This window comes from Diorhabda carinulata, chromosome 2 (assembly GCF_026250575.1).
Source record: "Diorhabda carinulata isolate Delta chromosome 2, icDioCari1.1, whole genome shotgun sequence".
Classification (NCBI taxonomy): Eukaryota; Metazoa; Arthropoda; class Insecta; order Coleoptera; family Chrysomelidae; genus Diorhabda; species Diorhabda carinulata.
This window is the reverse complement of record NC_079461.1, coordinates 9,220,379-9,246,308: the sequence shown is the minus strand read 5'-3', so window position 1 is coordinate 9,246,308 and position 25,930 is coordinate 9,220,379. Positions and strand designations below refer to the sequence as shown.

At 31.5% G+C, this 25,930-nt stretch overlaps 1 protein-coding gene across 1 annotated transcript in view; it reads right to left on the bottom strand.

The window, feature by feature from the left end:
- Positions 1-6,643, bottom strand: part of LOC130903499 (uncharacterized) — a 190,055-nt gene extending 183,412 nt beyond the window's left edge. The window contains exon 1 of the mRNA XM_057815630.1: positions 6,407-6,643. Coding sequence (XP_057671613.1) covers positions 6,407-6,415 — 9 coding nt within the window. The 5' untranslated portion in view covers positions 6,416-6,643. The remainder of the gene's footprint in view (positions 1-6,406) is intronic.
- Positions 6,644-25,930: the final 19,287 nt, after the last annotated feature.

The window sequence follows — 25,930 nt, the reverse complement described above, 5'->3', positions numbered from 1 at the left end:
CCTCATTACGGGCGCGCGTGAAACATTTGTAACGTGGGGTTTAAACCTCAAATAAGAGCGTTGTAATAGCGCAAGAAGTTTTGCAGGCCGGAAAACTCTCGTAAGAAGTAATCGAAATTGTCGGAAAACTTATCTGAAAAACCACATAACGTGCGCGTGCGAAACTTTTTTACTAGATTTTTGGGGTCTCAAATAAGAGCAGTTTCTTGGGGCACCACGAGCTGTTACTCAATACCGAACAACTTTATCAAAAATATAACTATTCCCAGAAGAGTTTTCATCGTATCCTGATGATTTTTTTTTAATTTTGGGTAGCTCAGACAGATATTTTGAATGGAGACATCAAAAATAATTTTCCATTAAGCAATACTTCTTGCGCTATTACACTGCTCTTAGTTAAGACCCCAAAAACCTAATAGGTAAGTTTCGCGCGCGTACGTTATGAGGTTTTTCAAATGAGTTTTCCGGCACTTTCGATCACTTCTTACGAGGGTTTTCGGCCTGCAAAACTTCTTGCTCTATTACACCGCTCTTATTTGAGGTTTAAACCCCATGTCACAAAAGGTTTTACGCGCGCCCGTTATGAGGTTTTTCAGTCCATTTTTTCGTTCGGAAAAACCGGCTAGCATTTTCATATCCCACCTGTGCTGACCTTAAGAAGTAGCATTTGGTGATTTACTATCTTATCGACCTTGTTTAAATACATAATCAATCATCACAAATTCATCAGGAAAATAAAAGGTTTATTCACATACAAAGAAAATTGAGGTCATTACTTTAGAAAGAAAAAATCGGCAATACATAAGGCATATTTAGGACAGCATAATAAGAGAGAGGAAAGGAGACACTAGTAGGATTTGATATTTTTTGTTTAGTAAGAATTGGGTTGATTGTGACAGATAAAATTTTGTTTTCTGTGCAGGATTTGGTTTGGAATATATTGAAATGTTTGAATTGTTTCTAGATTATGCGCGTGTGAAGTCCCGCTAGTACCGCGTGTATTTGTACATAGATGCCTTATTGAAATGAAAAGTGAAAATTGCTTGTTGAAACAATTATATTGAGAGAAGAGAGAAGCAGAGCAATTATTCTCAATTATCAACTTTTCCCTGATGAACGAATTGACCAGTTCACAGGGAAACTAATTGAAAGAAATGAAAAGAAGAAGGATGAATAATTAAGATGTGCTAGCTGAAATTAAAAAAAAATAGGTGTAGGTGCAAGAGAATATATATATGAATAAAATCATAATGAAAAACCAATTTAAGCTTACGTAATAGATATTTAGAATTTTGAATCAGAACTGGAATATTTTAAAAAATTTTATTGATACAATATATATTATTATTGTGAATCAATTATAATTATTATGATAAAACTATTTGGAATGATTATTTACTGAAAAAGATTGTCAGAAGATTATGAAATCAGTGTCACGGAACAGGTCAAACTGGACGAAAACTAACAAATGATGTTTGCTGCAATCACTTTTCAATTTTATAAGATCATCATAAGGAATGGAATGGAATTCACAAAATAAGTATAAGCTATGTTTTATTACGGGTAAAAGAGGATAGGAGTTTGAGATTATTGCGTTTACTGGTGGAAACTTGAAGATCTATTTTATCGATTGTAGAACGAATCAGACATTTTTCTATTACTGTTTGTTGTTTTGTCGTGTTATAATTTTCTAAGATCACCATAAAGAATATATATATAAAACATATATCATTCCTTTAAAGAACAATGTAATTATTTGTTAGGAATAAAGGGTATGAAGTTTGAATTTTCTTGTGTTAACTGTTGACGACGTCATGAAGTTCTATTCCATCAAGTGTTTCTACTCAGCCAAAAATTTTAGATATTCAATATTATAGATTAATAGGGTATATGTAAAACCGTCCATTAAGTACATCAAGTTTATCTAAAACCTCTAGTTGGAATATTGATTTTTAAAATAGAATAAATTTATCTAGATGAAATGAAACTTTAATATAGAACAAGACAGGCTATTAATATATTGCTACTACTTTTGATATTTACATGTAGTTATTTCACTATAAAAGCGTTGGCTCTAGCTGACAGAAATTGATATGAACGACAGATACCTGATTCATCATCAGTTTATATTGATTTGTCATCTGTACACGTAATTTGATGGGAAAAACTGAAGATTATAATATAATATGAATTAAAATAGTGGCTCGTGTATTTAGTTGATTATATTCTTTTATAGAAAATGAACTCAAAGTTTTCGTTTTTTATTAAAATATTGTGTTCATCTATTTTTAAGAATACAAAATACGGGAATTTTTTAATTTATAATACTTTTCCTTTGTAGAGATTCTTCTACGTATCTTTTTGCTACGTTGAAAGAAAGCCATGCTCCTTGTCTTTTCAGAGAGAAGAAATCAGCGCCGTTTTCCACTAACATGGTTGCCGAGAATACCTTAGCCCATGTACAGTATATTCGTCGGAATTTTGGGACAAGCATGTTAGGCGTAACACCTTAGATTTCGGTGCGTCAAAGATCTCAAACACTGAAATCACTTTTACCACTAGATCTGTCTGAAGTTCATGAGAAGGTGGTTACTTGTCCTGCCGTTATTACCCTGGACTATTTTGGTATATAGGCTCAGGTTGACGCTTCAAGAAAGGAATAGTTTTTGCATATTTTGTGTTGCCAGCAATTTCTTTCCAAGCATTGAAATCCGACTCCATAACGTGAAAGGTTTCATATGTTTCCAACTTTTTGAGAACTCGCCATTCCATAAAAAGTTGATGCTCGGGTTCGTATCCCGTATAACTCAACGTTAGCTCAAGATCAGCAGTGATTATGTTTCAACGATGTTCTCGGTGTTAAGCATATTATTTTTATTTCTATTTCAATTATTCTATATTTTTCGCAAAAGCTTTTAATATCCTCTGTGAAATTTCAAGGAGTAGGCAGATATTGAGCTTGGAATCAACCAAAGAACAAGGGTGATTAGTTGCGTGGAGTAGGTAGATTTAGACCACGGAATCGGATAATTTCTTATCAATGAAAGAATAACCACCCTTCCTCCACACTTCTTTTGAAAATGGCTTCAAAGTGGGAGCCGAAACGTCAAGAATTTTCAAAATTTCATTGTGGTTCAACCCGTCCACCTAGTTCTTTTGCTCATAATGCTGACTGCAAAAACCTTTCCGATCTTGGTGCCGAGTACGTCGCCAGATAGCGTTCGCTGAAAAAGATTTAACTGCATGAACTAAATAACGACGCTCTTTGACTTTGTTTTAAGTTCGGGTCTCCACCCTATACGAGGGTTTGTTATACTACTCTGATGAGATGTAATAACATCGAAATTGTGTACCATTAGGTATATTAATATCGACAAAAAGGTCGATTGACATCACGCTCTTCAGAGAAGATGTAATTCACTATTCGAGGCATTAGCTAGGAATGTATTTGTTTTCTTCTACAATCTACAATCTAAAAATTAAAAATACACCTCAATCTAAATGATTATATCCGGTATAGTATCTCGAGATGATAGTGTAATACAAACGGTTATTAATTTGGAACAGCATATGCCATTTGTAGAGGCATGTAAAAACCGCTATCGCTATTTGAAAATTTCGTCTTTTTTTACTAAAGATCAGAAAATAAAGTTAATGAGAATTATCAAAAATATGAACTTAGTATTATATGACTTGTCTAGAGATGATCTCAATAATTTAGCGCTTCTAAGAAAACTGTTACAGTTATAACAAGACCGTCAAAGAAAACAAAAATAATTCTAGGAAAACTAAGTACCCAAACAGAATAAGGAATTTTAGGATATTCTATGCTTTTTGCGGTCATGTATACATTTTAGAAAATGATAATCCTATTGAAATTGGAGTCGGTGTGACGTTTGTCATTAATGGTGCCACGAAGAAAGTTTGATGGCACTCAATTTTATATCTGTCAATCTCCTTTTTTTTTAATTACACTTGTGCTCAAGTAATTTTTTTTCAGCTTTTCAAATTTATTCCTAGGTTTTTAGATATTAAAATCTGGGTATTTACTTTGCCCGAGTCGGTACTGTATCAGTTTTACCTCTGTTACCAGGAAATGTGATTTTTTTCAAATTTTATTCGCAGTTACTGTTCGACCATTGACGCTGATGACATACTGAAGAACAATTGTACAGTTCTTTTTTTTATATAAATCTGAAAGATAGATTAGTTCTATTCCTATAAAGGAAACTATTTTCGCCGATAGGTAAATAAGGAGAAAAAAGAATTTGCAGATTTAATTATTTTCTACATGGAAAAAAATTAAAACGCCGAGGAAAAGTCTCGTGAATATTATTGTCTCATGAAATAATTTATAAGAGGTTCTTAACTTTTAAAAGTAGTTAACTGTAAACACTCCAGGAGTAGTTGATAAAATCCGCCTTGTACTAAGCAATTCTTTTCCGGTATATTCACTTACGTGTTTGCCGTCTCTGCCCTTGACCATCCTACTCTATCATTGCTTGTCCAATGTATATTTCCCATCTTGTAGTGGGTCATCCTATACGTCTTCTCCTTGGAGGCTCCAATTCCAGTATTCCTTTTGGCCAACTGTGTTCTAGCATTCTTTGGACATGGACGCTCAATTACAGTGCTTTGTTTCCTAGTTTGTTTTATTGGGCGTTCTACTCCCATTCTTCGTCATATTTTTGATGTTCTATTTTGTCGGATCTAGTTGCTTAACCTAACAAATATATCTACATAACGTAAAATTGACTGAAGTCACGCGTGTGAAATCTCTAGGAGCAGCGTAGCGTGTTCGTGATCTGCTTGCATCTCTGTCTCTAGAAAGTGGGGAATAGTAGTAGTAATAGTTTTTCGTAAAGCATAGATTGGAGTGGATTAAATTAATTGCATGCTATTACGACATACGGAAAATTATGAAAGTAAGATGGAGTTATTTGGAATTACCAATGTCGAGGGATTATTATTTTATTGAGGAAGTTATTCGAGGAACTATATACCTGTATTATATATTTTTAAATGCGAGGACACATGGCGCGGTCGCTACGATCGTATAATTTGAACCGAAAGTTCTCATTGTTTCTCTTTCTTCTTGTAATTGACTATACTTCTACTGAGCTATTTAAAACACGTGAAATAGTTAATGGAATAAATATTTGCAAGGTGGGTGCCACAACGGTGATTAGAAGCTCGCTAGCTTTGAATATTCAAACGTAGTTCGAGTGCATTTTTCCGTCCACATGACACTTCCTCCTAAGACAGCAAAGAAGGTTTTTGTGCCAACTTAGTTATATCAACAATATATGCGTCTTATAAAGGTGTAACCTTGATGAAACAACCGCATTTATAAAAGAAAAAAGTTGAGTTCTATTCCGACAATGCGCCTGTCTATTCCTCTGCTTTGTTGTGAAAAATTATGAGAACTGCTTAAGGATTTATTTCTTCAACCGCTATATTCACCAGATCTAGCCCCGTCCGATTACCGAATATTGGGAACACTAGTATAATCCCTCCTTTATATTCCCTCGTATTATATACTATCCATTGTTAGTGTGTGTGTGTTGCTAGTTGTTTTATTTAAACTCTTTTCTAAATACTGTTGTTATTATTTTAATTAAGAAAAGCCCGAAGCCAACATGAGCGTATAAAAAAATGTCGCATCATTCCACGTTGTACAACCGTAATTAATTCTACCCATATTTTGTAGTTACCATCTTTGGCGTTTTTCTTGAGATCGTTAATTTGCAAGCAATTTCTAGTTACCTACTAGTAAATTGATTCTTCGAAAGTTGAGCAGAAGCACTGGATGTCTACGTTTAAACACATATAAAGTCAAACCGCAACGGACAAGTGTTATTAGAAATATTTTCAGCGAAATTTATTTCAATCAACTAAGAAATTTTTGTATTTATTGGTTTCTGTAAAATCAATGCAGACTTCATAAATAGAAAAATCTGATTCTAAATTGATAGTTTTATGTTAAAAATCCATTAAAAAACAATACTGCAGTAGTAGGTAGTAAACTAATTATAAGTAACTTCTCTTAAAGAAATTTTGGCTAATGCAGTAACGAAATAATGCTTCTTTTTATCTTAATCTAATATTATTATCGAATGAAAAACTGGTATAAAAAGAATTTTAGATAATTATTAAACAATGATACAATTTTGATCGTTATCAATGCTAAATATTAGTTTATCAAGAATAAAAACAATGTAAAACGAATATTTGCAATAATATATCTCAATTGGTAATTGTAGGGTATATAACAATTGTTTATATATCTCAAAACTAACGTTACGGTTGTGGGTTATTGATATTCTTATGCCCCAGTTTCCAATGGTAAATAACATGCTAATAATATTTGTAATAAGATGTCGATGTTTATATCAATTTCACCTACCTCATCCATTATAAATAAAAAAATCCAAACCCAGTTGATTTCGATAATTCTCAGGTATCCATGGCAATAAACACAAACAAAAACATTACCACGACTGTCACATACACGTCAACGTCACATTTACAGAGATATCTACGTAAATCGTTACCACGGTAACGAATTGCGTATTATCGTAGCACGTTTGGTCGGGGCTCAATCGGTGTGGTGCGGTCAACGCGGCGATCGGTCGTGTTCTGCGGACTTTTCTTCTTCTTTTCGAATGTCTTCGTTCATGCCGGATGGCCTGCATGCCGGTTGCATCACATGACGTCACCAACAGGTTGCTTTTCTCTAGTGGTGGCCCCGCGATCATGGGAGGCCGACGAAGACGGAACACTGAGAAAGAACAAGAGGAAAATAATAGTGTTTTCAGACTATAGAATTGTGCGAAATGCTTAGAAAATACTTTCTTTATGTTATAATGGATTAATTATACGCGGATTGTCTTTTAGTGCGTATAATCTGTAAAATATTTTTTATATCGTATGCGTTTAATGTGTAGATGCGATAGGGTGGTCCGCATTCAAACAAAGACTAATTTCTGGCTGATTCTCATGGTGAATGATGAGAATGGTGGGAGATATAGATGTTAATATGAAAGCTTCAGTTTGAAGTACCTCGACTCAAAGCTGATTTTTTTATATCGAGTTATTCTTATATGTAGGTACCCACTCTACGGAATTATGGATTGCTTTATCAGAAAAGATTTAATGAAGATATCAATAAAATTTTAATTCAAAGTAACGGAACTATACCATATTTTTAATCTGATAAACACTTTTTCCTACAAATTCTAATTGCTCATTGTCGCAGTAACGAAATAAAATCCGTGTAACATTCTAACAAGCCACATATCGGATAAGATAAAAAGATCCCATACAAAAATATTCCAGCCATACAGAGAAAGAATTACTATACAAACTCAAAAATATTTAGAAAATTATGAACATATTGTAACCTTAAAGTCCTCAGCTGAGACTAAGACTTTTCCTCAGGAATTGATAATTAGTCTCAGCTGAAGTATTTATATAACTGGTACTCAGATGGGTTCAACAATGAATATTCAATTGAATGCTACCAGCTTGTCAAAGAAACGAAAACGAATAGAAAGGTGAAAAGGCTGGAAATAACTTAAAAACTGAATTTACTAAAAAAAATAAAACTATTTCAAAAAAATGATAAAAAATCACTGAACAATGTTGTAGATGAAGAGGGCGTTTTGAAATCAAAATTAAACTTAAACATAGATTGATTATCTGTGTGTAAAGTGTAAAGTCGACATCAGATTCACAAGTTAGAAAAATAGGAAAATTTTGTAGCTTATTACTGTTAGTACATCCCACCAATCTGATTGCGTTCGTTAGTCGAGCGGGCTAAGGCGTCAACCTCTGGATTCGCCGGTCGTGGGTTCAAATTCCGTTGACGCTTTAAAAAAGTTTTCTCTTTATATGAAACAAAATTTACAACTGTCTGCCCTCTGTTGGAAATTTACTATAATACCTGCATCAGTATCCATTTATATTTAACACCAATTTCAACAAATTTTATTGTTGTTCGACAAGAATTTGTCTCTGTTGGGGATTTACAATACTAATGACTACAAAAAAAATTATTTTTGACAATAAATCCAACAATAAAGTGGAAGATAACACTCTTTTGGAGCATGTCAAACTAAAATGTTGAAAATATTTTTTTAATAAGCTTAAAATAAGAATAAATGATAGTTACCTACTAGTATTATTGTGAAAAAAGCGTGGGACACTTTGTTCCGTATTTTGGTACATCAAGCGTCTGACCCTTTTTTCACATTAATGGGCTACTAGGTAGTTCTCATTTATTATTGTTTTTAGTTTATTTGAAAAAAAATATTTTCAACTTGTTAGTTTGCTATGCTTTAAAAGCATGTTTTTTCGTTTTCTTCACATTTATTGTTATTGTAGAATTTTGTTTTGATATGTTTTGTTTTTTCAAAACCCAGTACAACTATTTTATCTTTAAATTTCAGCATATATGATAGATAAGGTGCATTATATAACTTCCATATATAAATGAGATTGAGAAATAATAACTAGCTCACAATGTATTGATAATGGATGGCAATGTACAAAAAAACAAGTTATATAATTGCCATGAAGTCCGTCAAATGCTTGGAATGTGTTATTTATCCCATATTATCCCACGAATCAATTTAATTGTTACAGTACGATTGCTTCGTTTATCTGAGCAATAAGTAGCTTGGTTAGTTATGATCGGCGTTTTCAATTCACTCTAGAATTTGTATCGAAAATTACTTTTTTTTCTACGACACGGAATCTCATTTCACACCAATGATAATGATAGTGAGAAAGGAAGCAATCAGACGATGTCCAGTAAGCGACCAATACTAGGCAACGCATTTTATAATAAATAATATATAATAATATTTTATAATGAAACAAACAATACAAGCTAAAAAAATTAAAATACTTATGGTTATTATAAAATACGATATAAAGATATTATAACTAGTATAGAGATACATTGAGCCACAGTCGATGGTGAAAGTTGTATGTTTTAATGATATTTATACAGAAACCAAAATACAGAGAATGGGAAGAACTGCTTCAAATAGTTGACAAGTACTTTGAGATGCTAACACTGCATTTTTTAATACCCCCACCATTAGTAATTAGTACGTTTATCAAGAAAACATGTGCGCGCTATGTTCTATCTGTACTAGTTTTTTAATATCGGTAACTAAGTCTTAAGCCGTTGCAACGCGTATTTGGTGATAAAAACCCATCACAAGTGTTTCACTGAAAACGCTAATTTAAAAGAGGATTGATATCACTTATTGATAGGTAAAGCCCTGTTATTCAGTTATTTCTGCAAATAATTTGGTGCAACTAAACCAGTCTCAAGCTTTAGCAATCTTTCTAACATTTTTGTATCGGATATTGTTGTACTTAAAACTGAATCCTTCCAAGATACAGTAAGTGAGGTTAAAAAAAACTCTTGTATTTACCTATCACTAAAATAGGAATATCAAGAAAGCAAATTGCAAATTTTGGAGTAGTAGAAGATCTAGGAGGGATTAAATAAGAGGAATATGGAGAGTTTCAAACAACACGTGAAGCTCCAAAATTTCAAATAGAAAATCATATCAAAAAAAATACATGCGTTCTTCTATAGAATAGAATTTCTGACAGTAGACAAAGCTCTTGCCACGGATCAAGATAATAATATGTATGCTGTTGAGTTTCCATTTTGAAATCCTAAATTCAAACACTAAATACTTTTACATAATCGCAGAATATGAGAAGAGATTACCATCATAGTTACATCATTTTAAGGTTTACAATAGTAGAACATGGATGCTGCAAATCCATTCAACTAGACGCCATATTCCGTGGCATCCTTGCATTTCAGAACTACCACCAGCTTATTTCTTTCTATGGGTTTTTTTTAGAAGTGCAATCTCCGTGAATAAACCAAGAACAATATAACAATTAAATAATAATATTCGCCAAAAAAGGGTTAAAATACCCGAAGACTATTCGAAAATGAAAATACCAGGTCTTAGGATATAATATTCCATTTAATGTTATTTATTTTTGATTTGTTATCATAAATTGTATTCTCTTTATCATAGCAATTTCGAAATTGCAAAATGTATTGACTATTTTGTAGATAATATACCTGTTCCTTCATCAGTGGACTTTTTCAGAAATCTTTATCTATTTGGATATAAATAAGTCATTAAAAAAATTGTCTTATACTGTATGTTTTAAAAAATTATTTTTCTCAACAAAGGTTTGGAATTTCTCTATGATTATATATCCATTACAGTTAAATATCGAAAGGAAGGTTACTGGTGAAGATTATAAGATTACCTTTTACGGCACTCAGCAGTGATTATAGGTGTTTGTTGTAACAGCTTTATACTGATCTCCCTGAACAAGGTTATGTCTTTCTTTACACTTACTAATTCAAGGTCGCAGGTAAACGATCTCAAACTAGTAAGTAAATTACGCAATTAAATTGAGATAAACTACTTGCAATGTACTTATTGGTTCAGATAATTATTAAAAAATATTTGAAATGACAGTGAGACCATTCACTGAAGTGTAATTTTTATACGATTTTTACTGCAAGTTTCGTATTTTAAAATTATACATTATTGTCAGAATTAATTGTAATGTTTTACATTCTATAGAATTATTATAGAAAGAATAAGTATACTAAATTTATTAAAATTACGAAGTTAAAGCTAAGACAATATTTGAATTTTGAATGAGCCAAAATGAGCTTATAACAATTTGTAGGTAAGAAGAAGAACCTAAAACATAAGATGGAAAATCGAGACAAATACTTATGAGTAAAGAAAATATTTCAAGTTGATGTTATTTATGTTTTAAATTGCATCAATGGAAAATCAATATGAAGTAGAATTAATATGTGGACATGGAAAGAAAGTGGCAAAACAATTCAAAAGTCGAAGAACCAAAATTAGACCTTTGATCACTTAGAATACCTTATGTACATATATACGAGGTGTATTAAATTTGATTAAAAATAATGACGGATATTGAGTACTCAAAAATCATAAAATTACACCTCATCTTAGTAATTTCTCGGTGGGGTGCGAGGAAACTCGTTCATCGAGCACACAGGCAAATTTAAAAAACATTTCGTGCATCTAGCGCAGGGCTTCTTAAACTTTTTTATATAGCGACCCCCTTCAAGCTTAGGAAATTTTAAACGAAATTTTAAACTCCATATAAACGTTCAGTTGAAAATCGAGGAGCGCGTTGTATTTATTATTTTAAATGCTACTTCCATATTTTCATTTATAGGCCCTACATAACAGTTTTGCATTGCCACTTTTTTCAAAGTAATAAAACTACAATAGTATTTTGTATGATTTTTATTTGTATTTATATTTGAACGTAGTGTGTATACTAATTTTAAAATTTTATTTATAATGATTGAAAAGTATCAGATCTTTGCGACCCTTTTTCAGTAGTCTAGACCCACAGTTTAAGAAGCCCTGATCTAGCCGCACACTACCTGTGTCGAATTCGAAAGATCGTTCGACGAGCGCACAAGAAAATTTCATCTGCCGAAATGAGTACTAGAAATGGACAAACATACGAACTTTTGAATAATTACTGCACCACAACTGAATCAATCACAGCGCTCGAAGTGGTCAAATTATCGTCAAATCATGCTTTCAAAATAAATGAACTCGTAAAAATTCACTGGAAAATGGTCCATAATTTTTTTTGTGTTGTTACGTTCAATGTATAAAAGCAACGAGGAGAAAAAAGTGAGAAGTGTATAACCTTTTTCTGTAACGTACCAACTCAGACTAATGTATGTTTTACTCTAAAAATAATATTTATTTTGCGAATATACTAAATAATTGCATCTAAATAAATGTAATGAATATATTGAATGAAAAAATTAAAGATTGGGCTTAGGTTTTTTTAATATTGGAGTTGTCATGTATCACATTTATTTACATTTACTTATTAACTTCACAGGATTTTAAAACAATTCATCGTATATTCATGAATATTTTTCATACTTACTGTCTCATCATTATCAACTTTTCATCGCTTTTGTAACTCAAAAAACAAGATCACAATGTAAATACATACATACAAATTTTTAAAATATTCTTTAAGGTGGAGTGCGAGCAGCGCATAGGCACATTTAGAAAACATTTCGTGCATCTAGCGAACACCACCTGTGTCGAATCCGAACGACGAGAGCACGCAGAAAATAGAGTCCTAGAGATAGGCTAGCATACGAACTTTTGAATAATTATTAACATTAAGAAAAAACGAAAAACCATCAGCATCATCCAAGATTTTTCAAAATAAGCAAATGTTATATAAAGTATTAAATCAAAATTGATTGAAAAATTATTTAGGTTAGGTTAGTAGACTATGACTATAATCGCATTGATGAGAAACGATCAACTCTTTGAAACTCTGTTGTTAACTCTTTTATAAATTTTCTCCTTTTATTTACGGTAATAAACATTCTAAGCTAAATACAGAAGATACCGTTTTTATACCTGAAAATGTGCGCTCGACTCACGTGTGCTCAAAGCACGCATTCAATTTCGTAATTACTAATACTCAGATTGTATTATATTTTGAATTCGTACATACTATTTAGTAATGTTAACCATCATATTTTTGGCGAAACACTGGTAATCTTACAATCAAAAAATTGTGTGTGTCAGCTCCGACGCACGACTGGAGTTTACTCCTTAAGTTCGATAGTCTAACCAGACGCAAAAAGAGTTTATTTAACTTAAAAAAGATTGATACTGTATAAAAGGGTAAATTTGTTAATTAATGAAAATAATATACATATATAAATATATATTTATTCAATTTATTCATTTCATATACATTTATTATAACTAATCGACGAAATATTTTACATTAAACTTTTTACAATAGTCAATTTCAGATGTGCAACCACGTATTTGTTAGATGTTCCGGCAATATCATCTACACCTCTTTCTGCCATAGTTATTTGAAAATACTTTCAGTTCACTTTAGCGGAACACAATGATAAAAATTAAATCTTAACAATAACAATATTAATTATTGATATTTATAATAAAAACAGCAATATAAGTATGTTGACACTGACAAATTAGAAAGTTGCGCATCATAGGGTGCGCACCAAAAACGTAACGAGGTCATTCATCGATAGATTTTACTCCTCACATTTTTCTCATACCGGGCTCCTTATATATGCAAATCGATTCTTAAGCAGTAAACTCCAAAAAAATTTTACTGTGTGCGTATTGCTTAGTCGGGGTGGGCACAATAATCGATTAATCAGGTGATCGATTAATCGATATATATTTTTAAAAATAATCGGTAATCGATCAATGGAAAATAATCGAAAATAATCAAATAATCCAATAATCGAAAAATATCGTTTAATCGGAAAATATCGCCGAGACCGCTTGCGGCCGAGGTCGTTAAAAAGTTTCGCGGCTATGGCAAACATACTACTTTTCGTACAATCGTTAAAATAATCAAATAATATAATAATCAATTTAACGATTAAAAAATTTATTTTCTGAATAATTATTTCAACATAATTCAATATCAGAAAATTACTTCCAAATATCTTCTGTAGGTGCATTATTTGGTTTGTTTTTATTGGGAATCAAACCATAATGTCTTCTGTATGTTCCTAGTGGTATACTCGCTCTTTATCTTGTTTTTTGTAGGAATCAAACCACAATCGTTCATTTGAAGCTTTAATTCCGATTTTAGAATAATCGAAAATAGATAATCGATTATTTTTTTTGATAATTGCCCAGCCCTACTGCTCAGCATCTTAACATGTTTGATGATGGATGAACTGCCAATCAGGGTCCGTTTCGTTGATCAGCTCGCTCTCCTGACTTGGCTCCTTTGGATTTTGATATTTGAGGTGAATATTATTTGCCTGTTGAGATACTTACTCAAAATTAATGACTAGAATTGAAATAAGTATTTTATGAAATTAAGGGAAAAACTGAAAGATTTTATTGTGGAGCAAATAATTGATTTTCCGATTTATGATGTTATAATGAGTCTAAAAAATTATGCTATCAATCATTTTCAAATGGACTTGGAACTCTGGGACGAAAATAGAGAAACGAAAAAAAAACGTGAAAACCTTGAGTTCATGTAAAATCAGATCTGAAGATTTAGTTTAAATACTTTTTTGAGTATTTAAAATGTGCAATATAAGAAGATTTATGACGCATAGTCATTCCACAATTTAAGACATTTATCATAACATTGGCAACCATGTTAAACAGAATAGTACGACCATCCCACAAAGTTAACACATTAACAGCTTAGCTCATAATTTCTTTGACCAATAATAATTTGAAATGAATTAACTGAAAGAATGTTTACTCGTATGGGAAACATTTGTATAAACCAATTCGACGATCACAAATGACATTCAACATTCATTTTGTGGGCGTGTACGAATGATCTATCTCGGAGAGGGAGCAGCCGCAAAACATCGAAATTATGTTCCTATATTATTATTTATCAGCCATAGGCGGGAATAAAAATAAATGTATCCGGAATTAAAAAATCAAATAGGCTACATAAAACGGTGTTAGGGATTGGTGAATTTACCAGCGGTCTGAGTAGGCTGCAGCCTAGGGCGGCAAATTTTGTTCAAAAATTTTGATTTACAAAATTATATTAAAATATTTTTGACGCGGAGAAGACGAGCTTCAAAATTTTTTTAGAAATAAAAGAAATTTTTAGGAGGGCGTAAAATTTTATTGTGATGTCTTCATAATTTTTTCGTGATGATTTATCTTGATTTTAGGTGTCTTCTGATTAAAAATTAGTTTTTTTTTAAAGACATATAAACATTTAACGTTTCGACCTATTTCGGTCTTTATAAAAATATAACTTGACATGGACAATTAATCAATAGATATAGAATCAATTATAGAGTAAAATCGTTAGAGATGGCCATAATTTTTTGAAGTCTTATACAATGGAAATTATTTATGTTATGATGGAACCTTTACTTATTTCCAAAATCTTCATCGACAATCAGTATTCGATTAATGAACATGATGTAAATATTTCTATAGTAAATACGACACATAGGTAAAATGTATTTAAAAAAAGGAGAAGTGTTGTCCATAGCAGTATGGGATAGATTACCAGTGCTTCCATCACCTTTTCCATAAATTTTTATTAGCTTGAGATCATTTTTCATTTTTTTTTCCACATATATCCTCGAATTTTGTACAATAGTTGTCTTAGCGGTAATGGATAATTAGATTAGTAATTTTACTATTTTTGTATTTTATTTCTTTATTCAAAGATTCTTAGTTAATTTACTATTCACTGTTGTACCTAATTGTACCACTCAATTAAACTACACTCAGTTTAAGAAACTAAATATTCTTAATAATTTACAATAAAATACATTTCCTAACAAGATACTATGTTTTAGATAGGATGATATGGTTGTGATTTATTCTATTTTCATTTTTATTCATAATCTTTCTCACACTCTAAATTAAAAAGTTACTAAAGAGGCTTGAGTATCCGTCCAATGTTTCCATAGTGTCAAATCACAGAACTTTTTTGTAATTTTACAATAAAATATAGTATATCAAAATCTTAAGAATTTTCAAAAATATTCAAAGATTTTTATAGGAAAATAAAAACCGTTCAGTATAATTACTAAACATGTAAGATTTATAGGTACTCAAAGATTATAAAATCGTACCACAAATAAGTAAATTTTCTCAATTCTCCACGAAACTGCATTATACTCGTAATTTTAATTCGTTTCATGGGTTCATCACTATCGGAGCTATTTATTGTAAACTGTTCAACTGATTTACGTTTTCTTATTGTGAAGGGTTTATAATCCTTTTTTTCTTTGGTTTTAATTATCTTTTCTTTGCTTAACTTTTATTTTTTTATTGATATATGTTCATTGGGAGTCAAAACCCTGCTTTCAACGTTTACGGACCTGTATCAACTTTTTGGAATAGAAAATATTTTTTAAATTCAATAAGGTGTCCACTTATCGTTTCAACAATTTGTTTCATTTTCAATATTTTCAATATTTTCTTGTGTATTTGATAACGTTACAGTTTGAGCAGCTAAACAAGGAGGCAAATTGGGCACAAACGCTGAGCTAAAGAAAGCCAATTTAAATCCAATAATAGCGTATTCTGTAGAAGTAGCCTTACCCCAAGCCTTCACAAAGATTTTCATTCTTCCAAGTCTAATGTGAAGGCTCGTACTTTTGAAATGCCGGTTGAAATCGGAATTTTCCGCCCAAATTTACTTTACATAGTGCTTATTAACTGGACGGTGCAAACGAAGGAAGCAGCAATGTTTTGGAAACTCTTTCTGTAGTTCCTCTAAAATTGCGATAACTATTTGATCACTTCTGGTGGTTTCTAAAAGTTGTAATTCTTGTTTCTTTGGTAAGTAATTTCCACTCCTAGAGATTGAAATCAAGAAGATCTTACTTTTGCTTTGACTTATCAATGCATTGTGAGGAGCAGGTTTTATGGATGCAAATCGTAAATATGGATATTCTATCTTCCGATCCCCTTTTTTGGAATAGCCTTCAGTATTTGTCATACTAAAATAGCAATTATCAAAATGGTCGGTGGGCTCTCACTATACCATTGGTAATGCAAAAGGCATACTTTTTCATTACCATCGCATTTTGGGTCCATCATCATGGACACTATGACGACCTTCGGAAAAAACTAGCTGAAACAGCGATTCAACATCTGCTTACTCATGGCGGAGGAAAAAGATTAAAGAGTTTCCATTTCGGACTCCTGGTACCACGTTACTGATACGAAATGGAAAGTGTTGCATCCTGTATATGATTAATACATTATGAATATGTTGCACATGCGCAATTGAAAACTCACTTTCTGGATGTGTCTCATATTTTATATTGATTTGTCATGAAGTTTTATTCTGTCAGATAGTTCATGAAAAATTATTTCCAAGTATATTGGTCTTACTTCTTCATAAAACAAACTATTTTCTAAATGCTGGTTTGGATTTGTCGTCACTTATTTTTCTTTCTATTTCTCGTTATTCTACGTTGGAGACCGACCGTAATAATGGCAAGATAAGATGAATCTTATAAATTCCTATTACACCGCGATGTTTCTTATCACCACTGAGACCTGTTCTTTATTATTGAGATAACTAACTCCGTTGTGTAGGTAAGTTGTACTTCATCTCGCTACTTCAACAGAAACATAAGAACAGGACAGGATCAGATTAATTTTAGTGATTTCCGTAGATTTATTGAATGAAGAGAAGAACAATTAAAAAATATTTTGTTTCTTTCTAACCAGATAGTTAAATTGTTAAAAAAGAGAAAGAAATAGGACTTTAATAAAAACGTTTCATTCAAAAAATTAATATGTGAAGTTAATATTTAAAAATTCTTCCCATTCTATGGCCACTGCAGATATTATAGACGAAGCGTATTCTAGACGACTAATTTTGGGGCACTTGAGTCCTACTAGTAAGTATGTCACAAATAACACAAATACTATTAGTGCCATCCAGTATTGAATGCTGTGAACGACTTTTTCCATATTACTTTCAAACGTTTTAAATAGTTTTGAAACAATAGTTAGAAGGGGTCGCCTGCTATTTGTATTCTCTTTACTAAATAGACAAAGAACATTGAGACTAGTTTGCAATGTCGCAAAGAATGTCAGTAAAAGATAATATAAAGATTTATTTTTGAATAAAGTATGGAATTTCAAAATTTGGCGAGTTTGCGCGGCGCCTTGCATCTGTTTTTATTAACGGCGCGGCGAACGCGTTTGTGATATAATTTTTTTATAGAAGGCGTTTTATTTACAATATCTCTTTTAATTAATTTCTAGGAAAGTCTATTTATTTATTTCTTTTGTTTCTTTTGGTTCTAGAACTTTGTAGAATTTTATTTAGGTATATAAATGATTTGTGTAAACGCAGTTAGTTTAGTTTTAGATAAATAGTCGTTGTAAAAATTACGAATTAATAAAAGTATTCGCAGAAACTATTATATGAGTGTAAATAAATACGAAAAACGTTACAATAATGTACTAGGTAACATCACTCAATAAGTCGTGTGTATGACTAAGAAAAACACATTTTTTTGCAAAAATCGATTTTATTCATCTATGTAATCTCTTTCAAGTGCAATACAATCATACGAACGCTTCTCTAACTTCTCGGTGCCGTGCTTGGAGAAGGATTTATCTTTTGCCGGTACCTAGTCACTGGGGCCAAATCTGGACTATACGGTGAATGAAGAAGCGTTTCGAAGTGTACAATTTAACCATCGTTGAAATCGGATCGTAAATCGGTGCATTATTTTGGTAAAATAGTGGTTTTTTCTTCGACATATGAGACCGTTTTTATTTGATTTTTGCATGCAAACGACCCAATAACGCTTCGGACGTGGTTCACCGGCTGCAGTCCACTCAAATGAATACAGTTTTGATTCCGGAGTGATAGATCCACGTTTCATCTATTGTCGCAAAAAATCGGATTTTTTACTTGTAAACATGGCCAAACACTGCTCTGAATCATCAACGCGGCAACCACTTTGAAAAAAGTTTTTTCATGGTTGAATGTTCATACATAGTTTTGAACACACTGCCTTTTGATATATTTACGGACTCAGCTATCACACACAATTTTAATTTATGATTAGATATAACCAATTTGTGGACCAGATTTTTTCTGGAGTAACCACCTCAATCAGAACGTTCACCATCATCGGCGTCTGTACGACCACGTTTAAATTCAGCAAACCAATAACAAATGGTTCTTGTCGATGTAGCAGAGTTTGGAGCCATTGAGGAGCTTGTACAGTATTTTTTTTTCATCAAGAAGCAATGAGAAATCAACACACGAAATTGTTTTGATTCCACAAAAGTAGCTGTCACTTTTTTCTGACTAATCGAAATGTCATATACTTCATAAACGTCATATGGATTTAACAATGGCAGTGTGTGTCAGTCACACGACTTATTGAATGATGTAATATCTATATTGGAATAATTGATTGAGTAAATTGTAATCAATATGTTTTTTTTGTTAGATTAATTAGAAATTTTTTTGTCTAATATGTTTTCGTTGATAAATCGTATTGTTTCATGTCTCATCTGAATGATAATTAGTTTTTAAAACAGTTGATCTGTATTTCAAAGATAAGTTGGATCGATAGAGTTACAAACACCGCATGTACAAAACTTGAAGATTGTACCTACACACTACAAAGAGCCGTAAATTCGAATACTTTGGTCATATGATAAACAACCAAGTACGATCTTCTTCATTTGGAAATGCATGGCTAAATAATGGATTGGAGAAGCATACAGGTCGGTGCACAATCTCGTGGCTGAAAAATCTTCAATTGTTTGTGAAAATGAACAACTCAGCTATTCCGCGCAGCAGTAGATAAAAAACTCACGGCATGCGAAGAAGAAGGTAAGAAATTAAGAATACGAACATAAGTAGGCAATTTTCATGATGGTAGAAGGAACTTAACAGCTTTTACAAAACCTTACAAAGATTCAACCACTAGAAACTAAATGATTGAAAAATACGAAAGAATGCGATAATAAACAATAAAGCTTATTAAGAATTAATTCATAACTATCACGATGAGTTATCCACATCAATGACTTTCCGTAGGAGACGATAAATTAAAATTAATTGTTTTCTCTTCCGTAATAGAGGGAAAACCGTGCTTGGCATCTTTCCGCATTATTTTAGGTGTAGTATAAGAGGTGTTGAATGCCCTACGGTATTATCTATTATGTTTATAATAAATTCATAATATTTTGAAATGATTAGTCAATATAATTGAACATTCATAAATACAACGAGTATACACGGTTAAATTCGCGGATTCTTCAGGAGATACAAAAATTTCTGTTATAAAACTAGGTGAATAGGTTAGTTTTAATTGTTCTTTTTAGACCAACTTTTTAATTTCTCCTGCATAAGTTCTTCACATAAATTTACCTGGTTCTGTATTTTTTTACTCTGGTCCAGATCCAAATTAACAACGAAGTGCTGAATATCTACCAAGGGAGTACAATGCAAAAACGTGTCAGAGTGAGACTTGAATTTCAATATTCTCTTTTTTTCAGCGAATTGTCGCCGTAATAATCGTAACCTGTACTATATAAAAATATTTTTAGCCATATATCGATCGAACTGCATCTAATTGTTGATTCGATAAAATTCCTGTATGTGAGCGAACGGCTTTTTCTTGACAGCATAAAAGAAGTAACAAAAGTGAGGGTAGTCACAGCATGAGTAATTAAAATTGTTGACTGTTCGAGAAATACCAGGTACGCCATTGTTTCGGAGAATTTCGTGGAGCATTTTAACGAACAAAGACGTATCGGTAAAGGAAGACAAAAGAAAATTTTGGACATAAACAATTTTATATAAATTACATTAATTGCGATTGTCGTGTGGAAGGAGGTATAGACTACGGATGGTTTGGAGTGGGTGAGCGAAAGGTAACGATAGTAACAATGTTCGGACAACAGGTTAATTCTTCACGTAGGTAACTTGAGTTTAAAACTGATTCAGTATTGACATCAACTTTTCATATCATCATATGTTTTCTTTCCTTTCCCATTTATTAGAAGTTTTCTTTCACGTGCTCAGTCGTAATTTTTGTATATTAATTCATTATCTTAATTTTGTACTTTCGCGGTCCCCTCGTTTTTTGGCTCTAGAAAAAGGAAAAATCATCCGATTTCGATAAATTTTTTCTAAAATCTTCATTTTTACGGCGGATTTATGAAAAAAATTTGGGAAATATCTCACCTGGAGATTTCATACAAACGCATTCTTCGCATATAAACGTTCATAACATTTTTACAAAGCATCAAACGCAGTTCATATATTTTTTTGTTGATCTATACAAAAAAAACGAACATTTTGGATAAAAAAAATCAAACATGTTTGTATATTCATTTTTTATCTCACTTAAAAATTTCATTTGGTTTTCTGACTTTAAATGTTATCATAAACGCTTTAGAAAATCGAAAAATCATCCGATTTCGATTAATATTTTTTAAATCTTCGTTTTTACGGCAAATTTGTGAAAAAATATCTCATTTGAAGATTTTATATGGTGTTATGTCTTTTAATTCACTTTAACAGTAAACCTTAGTAAGATACCATTGTTTTAATGGTGAAAATTTTCAATATTTCAAAGTTAACTTTTACTATTGTACTCTTGATTACAATAAGTGGTTTTAAGAATGTTTTTGTTCCTACAACTTTAATGATTACTTAATAAAAAAAGGTACAAACGATTATATGTGAGCTTAGGTCAATTTTAAAATAAATTGTTATTAAAATCAACATTTTTGTATAAATTTTTTTTCAATTTGTTCGTTTTTTCGAGTAGATTATGAAAGAAAATATAATAACTTCATATGATTTTTTTGAAAAAAAGTTATACAATTATACGTGAATGAGTGCATTTTCATGAACATTTAAAGCCCTGAAATCAATATAAGTTTTCATTTTTTTATTGTCATATTTTTTTCGTAAATCCGTCGTAAAAGCGAAGATTTCGAAAAAAAATTCATCCAAATCCAATGATTTTTCGATTTTCTATAGCCATAAAATAAGGAGACCATGAAAGTATAAAATTATCCTTATTGCTTAAGTGAAAAATATAAAAACAACAATTTAGGAATTTGGAAATTTCTATCAACAAACTTAAATTTCAGAACTTGATCACTAGTTTTTGTCGTAGGCACAATGTAAATTCAAGCATTTCATGAAAAGCCGTTTTACAAAAAAATTTACAATTTGCCGGTATGAGTTAGTCAAAACACACGAGCGCGGTAATTTCAAATTTGCACGTCAAGACTAAAATAACCTCACAAAAGTACGATTGTTTTAAAGTTCGTATATATAAGTGAATTAGTTCGGTGTATATTTTAGGGAAAAATGAGCGATAATCGCGATGATATTATGCAAGTAGCAAATGATACGGTTCACTTAGCAAAAGTGCTGTTCAACAAACAGTTGCATCAATTTTACAGCGAAAAAAGGAAAAACGTTCCAATAAAGAAACCTTGGAATACTGCTCCAGTTAAGGAAATGATCGAAGGAATCAACAACGGTAAATTAGCTGAATCACAAGGCATTAAAAGGAGCAACAAACAGTATCATTCCGTAAAAAAATATGATGTACTGTCTTCTGGTAACATTGAATATATAGTGCTAAGACGAAACACAATTGATCAACCTATAATTTATATAATATTTACGGAACAATATTTTGACGTATTAGTAGAGTGTCACAAATCTACAGGTAGGTCTATGCTTTTTTCCCACTTTGCAGGGAGTGCAATCTCAAAAAAACATAACCACGTATGGGATTAATCGTATGCATTATTCTTTCAATGTTCGAGGTTGACCTGATCGATTTTCAATCTGCCCCCGATAGAAATTATCAATGGTTTATCAATTATCAAGACCACGCTTCCAAATTTTTGCGCTTGCGCCTCTAACATACAAAACGCACTTCAGAAGTAGCAATCGAATTTAATGCATCTGTAATGGAATAGAATAATAGATTGTTAGTTACTGGCCCTACTGTACACTGTACAATAGCGTAGAGAGTAGCAACCAAGATGTGAAGAATATGATATTTGCTTAATTTTAGAAACGTTTATTTATGTATTTCTTTTGGAATGAAGTTGTGATTAATAAATCGATTTCTTATTTCTAATTGTGACTAGAAAATAACAGGAAAACTGTAGAATGCCTCCAGGTAAAATAAGATACTTTGTCTCTCACACCGGCATTTTATAAAATTATCTACAATTATCTAGAGATAACGCAAAAAGCTCCCAGGATGACGTTTTGCGGGTTTCTTGTTAAGGACCTAGACTTTTTATTAAATGCCTGAATTTGTTTTGTGCATATGAAATATTCACACACCTCTTAAAGTTCTATTTGGAATCTGCATAATATATTATAACATCGAAGAGTCATAAAGGGAGTGTCATTTTCACCAAAAGTTATGACTTATCGTTTATAATGAAAACTGAGTAGACATGATATTGACAATAAATAAGCGGATTACGTATCATTATAATCCTATCTAGTTGGTTTAAAGTATTAGAGTGAGTTCATATTACACTTACCAAAATAATAAAAGAAAATATTTAAGACAGAATAAGAAGAAAAAAAAACGATAAGATTAAATAACACTTTTAGATTTTTCACAATATGTTATTAGTATTAAAACGGTAGATAATTCCGTTATTATGGAAATAAACAAAAATTGTAGGCAACGAAATCTATAAAATATGCCGATATTTATAGGATGGCTTGTAGCTGCGTGGCAAATAAACATACATTTTCAATACTTAGATTTGTCCTATAATTTCCTCTTTATAAAATGAAGTTTTACGGAATTATATGGAGAATTTTGTTCCAGAGTTCCAGTTTTAAAATTAATTCTAACAGAAATTATCGAGGAATATTTGTAAATTGGGTAGATAGAATTTTCTTGATTTTTCAATTAATATATTCATTTGTCTGTTTTCACTAATATTCATTCAACCAATTTACTTGAAATTTCGTATACTTTCTCGTTCTTGATGAAAAAACATAATATTAGAAGATGGTAATATATCGTTAAAAATAATTTCTTCTTCTTCTTTAGAGCTCTCTATGCCTTTTCGAATATTTAGATTTTAGTTTTCTTTTTCGTTTTATCCACTCTTTCCGATCCTTTCCTACTTCATTCATCTGCTGTATTGTTTTCCTGTATTTCCCTTCTTTCTGTTTTACTCATTGAAACCAAATTTTTCTGGGTCCTGCTTTAGACTCGGGTAGACAATAGTGTAAATTATATCAAATATCATTGCCGGTTTTAGCACTATCATCACTTCTAACTGTTATTTGAAGATATACGAAAAATATAATGAAATTCTCACGTATAAAGAAATTACTATTTATAAAAAAGCTAATGCAATCTGACTTTTCTATGCTTTCTCTCGACCATTTCTTTTATCAAGTTATCAAAGTTGTGGTTTTCAAAATTAGGATTGAAGAAGTTTTCGAATTTGTCAATCTTAATAAAGTTCTTATACTTACACAAACTTCTTTCCCCACTAACAAGCCGTTACGGGTACTTACACCATCATTACATCTCATGTCCGTACAAGAACAATTGCTTAGTCTGTATTCGACCTGTTCGTCGTAAATCATCATTCCGTACATGCCCTGTTTTGGATACCTTATACGATCTTCTTGACAAGTCCGTTTCCATAGCCTCTATATTTTTCTCCTGTCTATCTGTTAGTTGTCAACACTAACATCCATACGTTGAAATAAGTTCTACTATGACTTTGTATATTGTCATTTTTATGTTAAGGTTAATTTTTTCTGACCAGAGCAAAGAGTTCAGAATTTGTGTAGTTTTTTACCTTGTTGCACTCTATTTTTATATCGTCTTTAGTTGTTTCATCTTCCGAAATTATCCTTCCTCGGTATTTGATTTGTCTACATCGTCTAACCCTACTTCTTCTTTTAATGCTTATCAATTAATGGATGTTCGCGACCACATTTTTCATGGCTTTTCTATCGGTATGGATCAATGTCTGAATATTTTGTATATCCGTCCACTGCCTCACGTTTCGCAACCATGACATCCTCTTCTATCCCAATCCTCTCTTACCTTCAATCTTACCCTACCCTATTTATAGCGTCCAATAGTCAATAAAATTCGCAATGCTAGCATAAATTTGGGTACAGTTTTTAAGAGGTGAGATTTGGAAAAATTTTGAACCAAAACAAAAGTCACTACATTTTAACGAGTCAAAAAAATTTCATACTTATTAGTTCATCACATAACATACATATTGAAGTCTAATTTAAAGTCAACAGTTAATTTTAATTTGAGATTACCACAGAGTTTGACAAGGTCGGACTTTTCCGAAATCTATTTTATATTGTTTAGACCAGGATTCCGAGTACTTATTTAGTTGTCTGAATCTTGGGAGTCTGGCACCCTGGACCACAACCTAACCTTATGCCTCAATATTATAGTCTTAATGTTCATCTGTAATTCATGCTTTCTGAATATTCTTGAATATCTTCTTTCTTTATAACAGGAAATATATTAAAGCATGTTTCAAAGAATTCATTGAATAAAGGTACAATTTTGGCATCTACGTTTAATATTAAACGAATAGCAGTAATACAGTATTTAAATTTGAGATTTCAATTTTGTTAATTTATTTGAATCGACGTCAATTTAATGCTTATTGGATTCCAAATAACTACTCTATTATTTGGCTTTCTTATATGTTTCAATAAAAAGTAGTATTTCAAATCTCCTCTCATATCTCCATTAACATACGACTCTACAGTACCTGGATTTTCATTCATTATAAGATCTTTTATCCACGAATGTTCAATTTTGTACCCATTATACGTCTACTTACCCAACCTTAATAACACTCATTACTCCCGGTAGTGATGGAAGAATCCATTAATCTCTGCTGTCATATGCTTTCATGATATAGCTGTATTATTATGATTTGCTACAGAAAATAGGTTTTTATAATTTTGTCATTAAAACGCTACTACATATTTTCAATTTAGTCTGTATACATTAGAAAAAAATTTTATAGTAAATTTTCCTAAACCAGATTGAACCTGGAACCTATTTTAAGGCACAGAGCATAAACATGATTTTTGAAACAAAGTATGGATTGAAGCAGCTTTTGTAAAAAAATAAATTTGACTTGAAAACAGACCAACAGAAAATGAAGAAGCTATTGAAAATGTCCCATTAAATTTATTGCCGGAAAAGTTTTATTAATTACTATAATTAAATACATTAGATACCCAATCTTTGTTAAATTAATACACAGATTTTTTTGTTGAT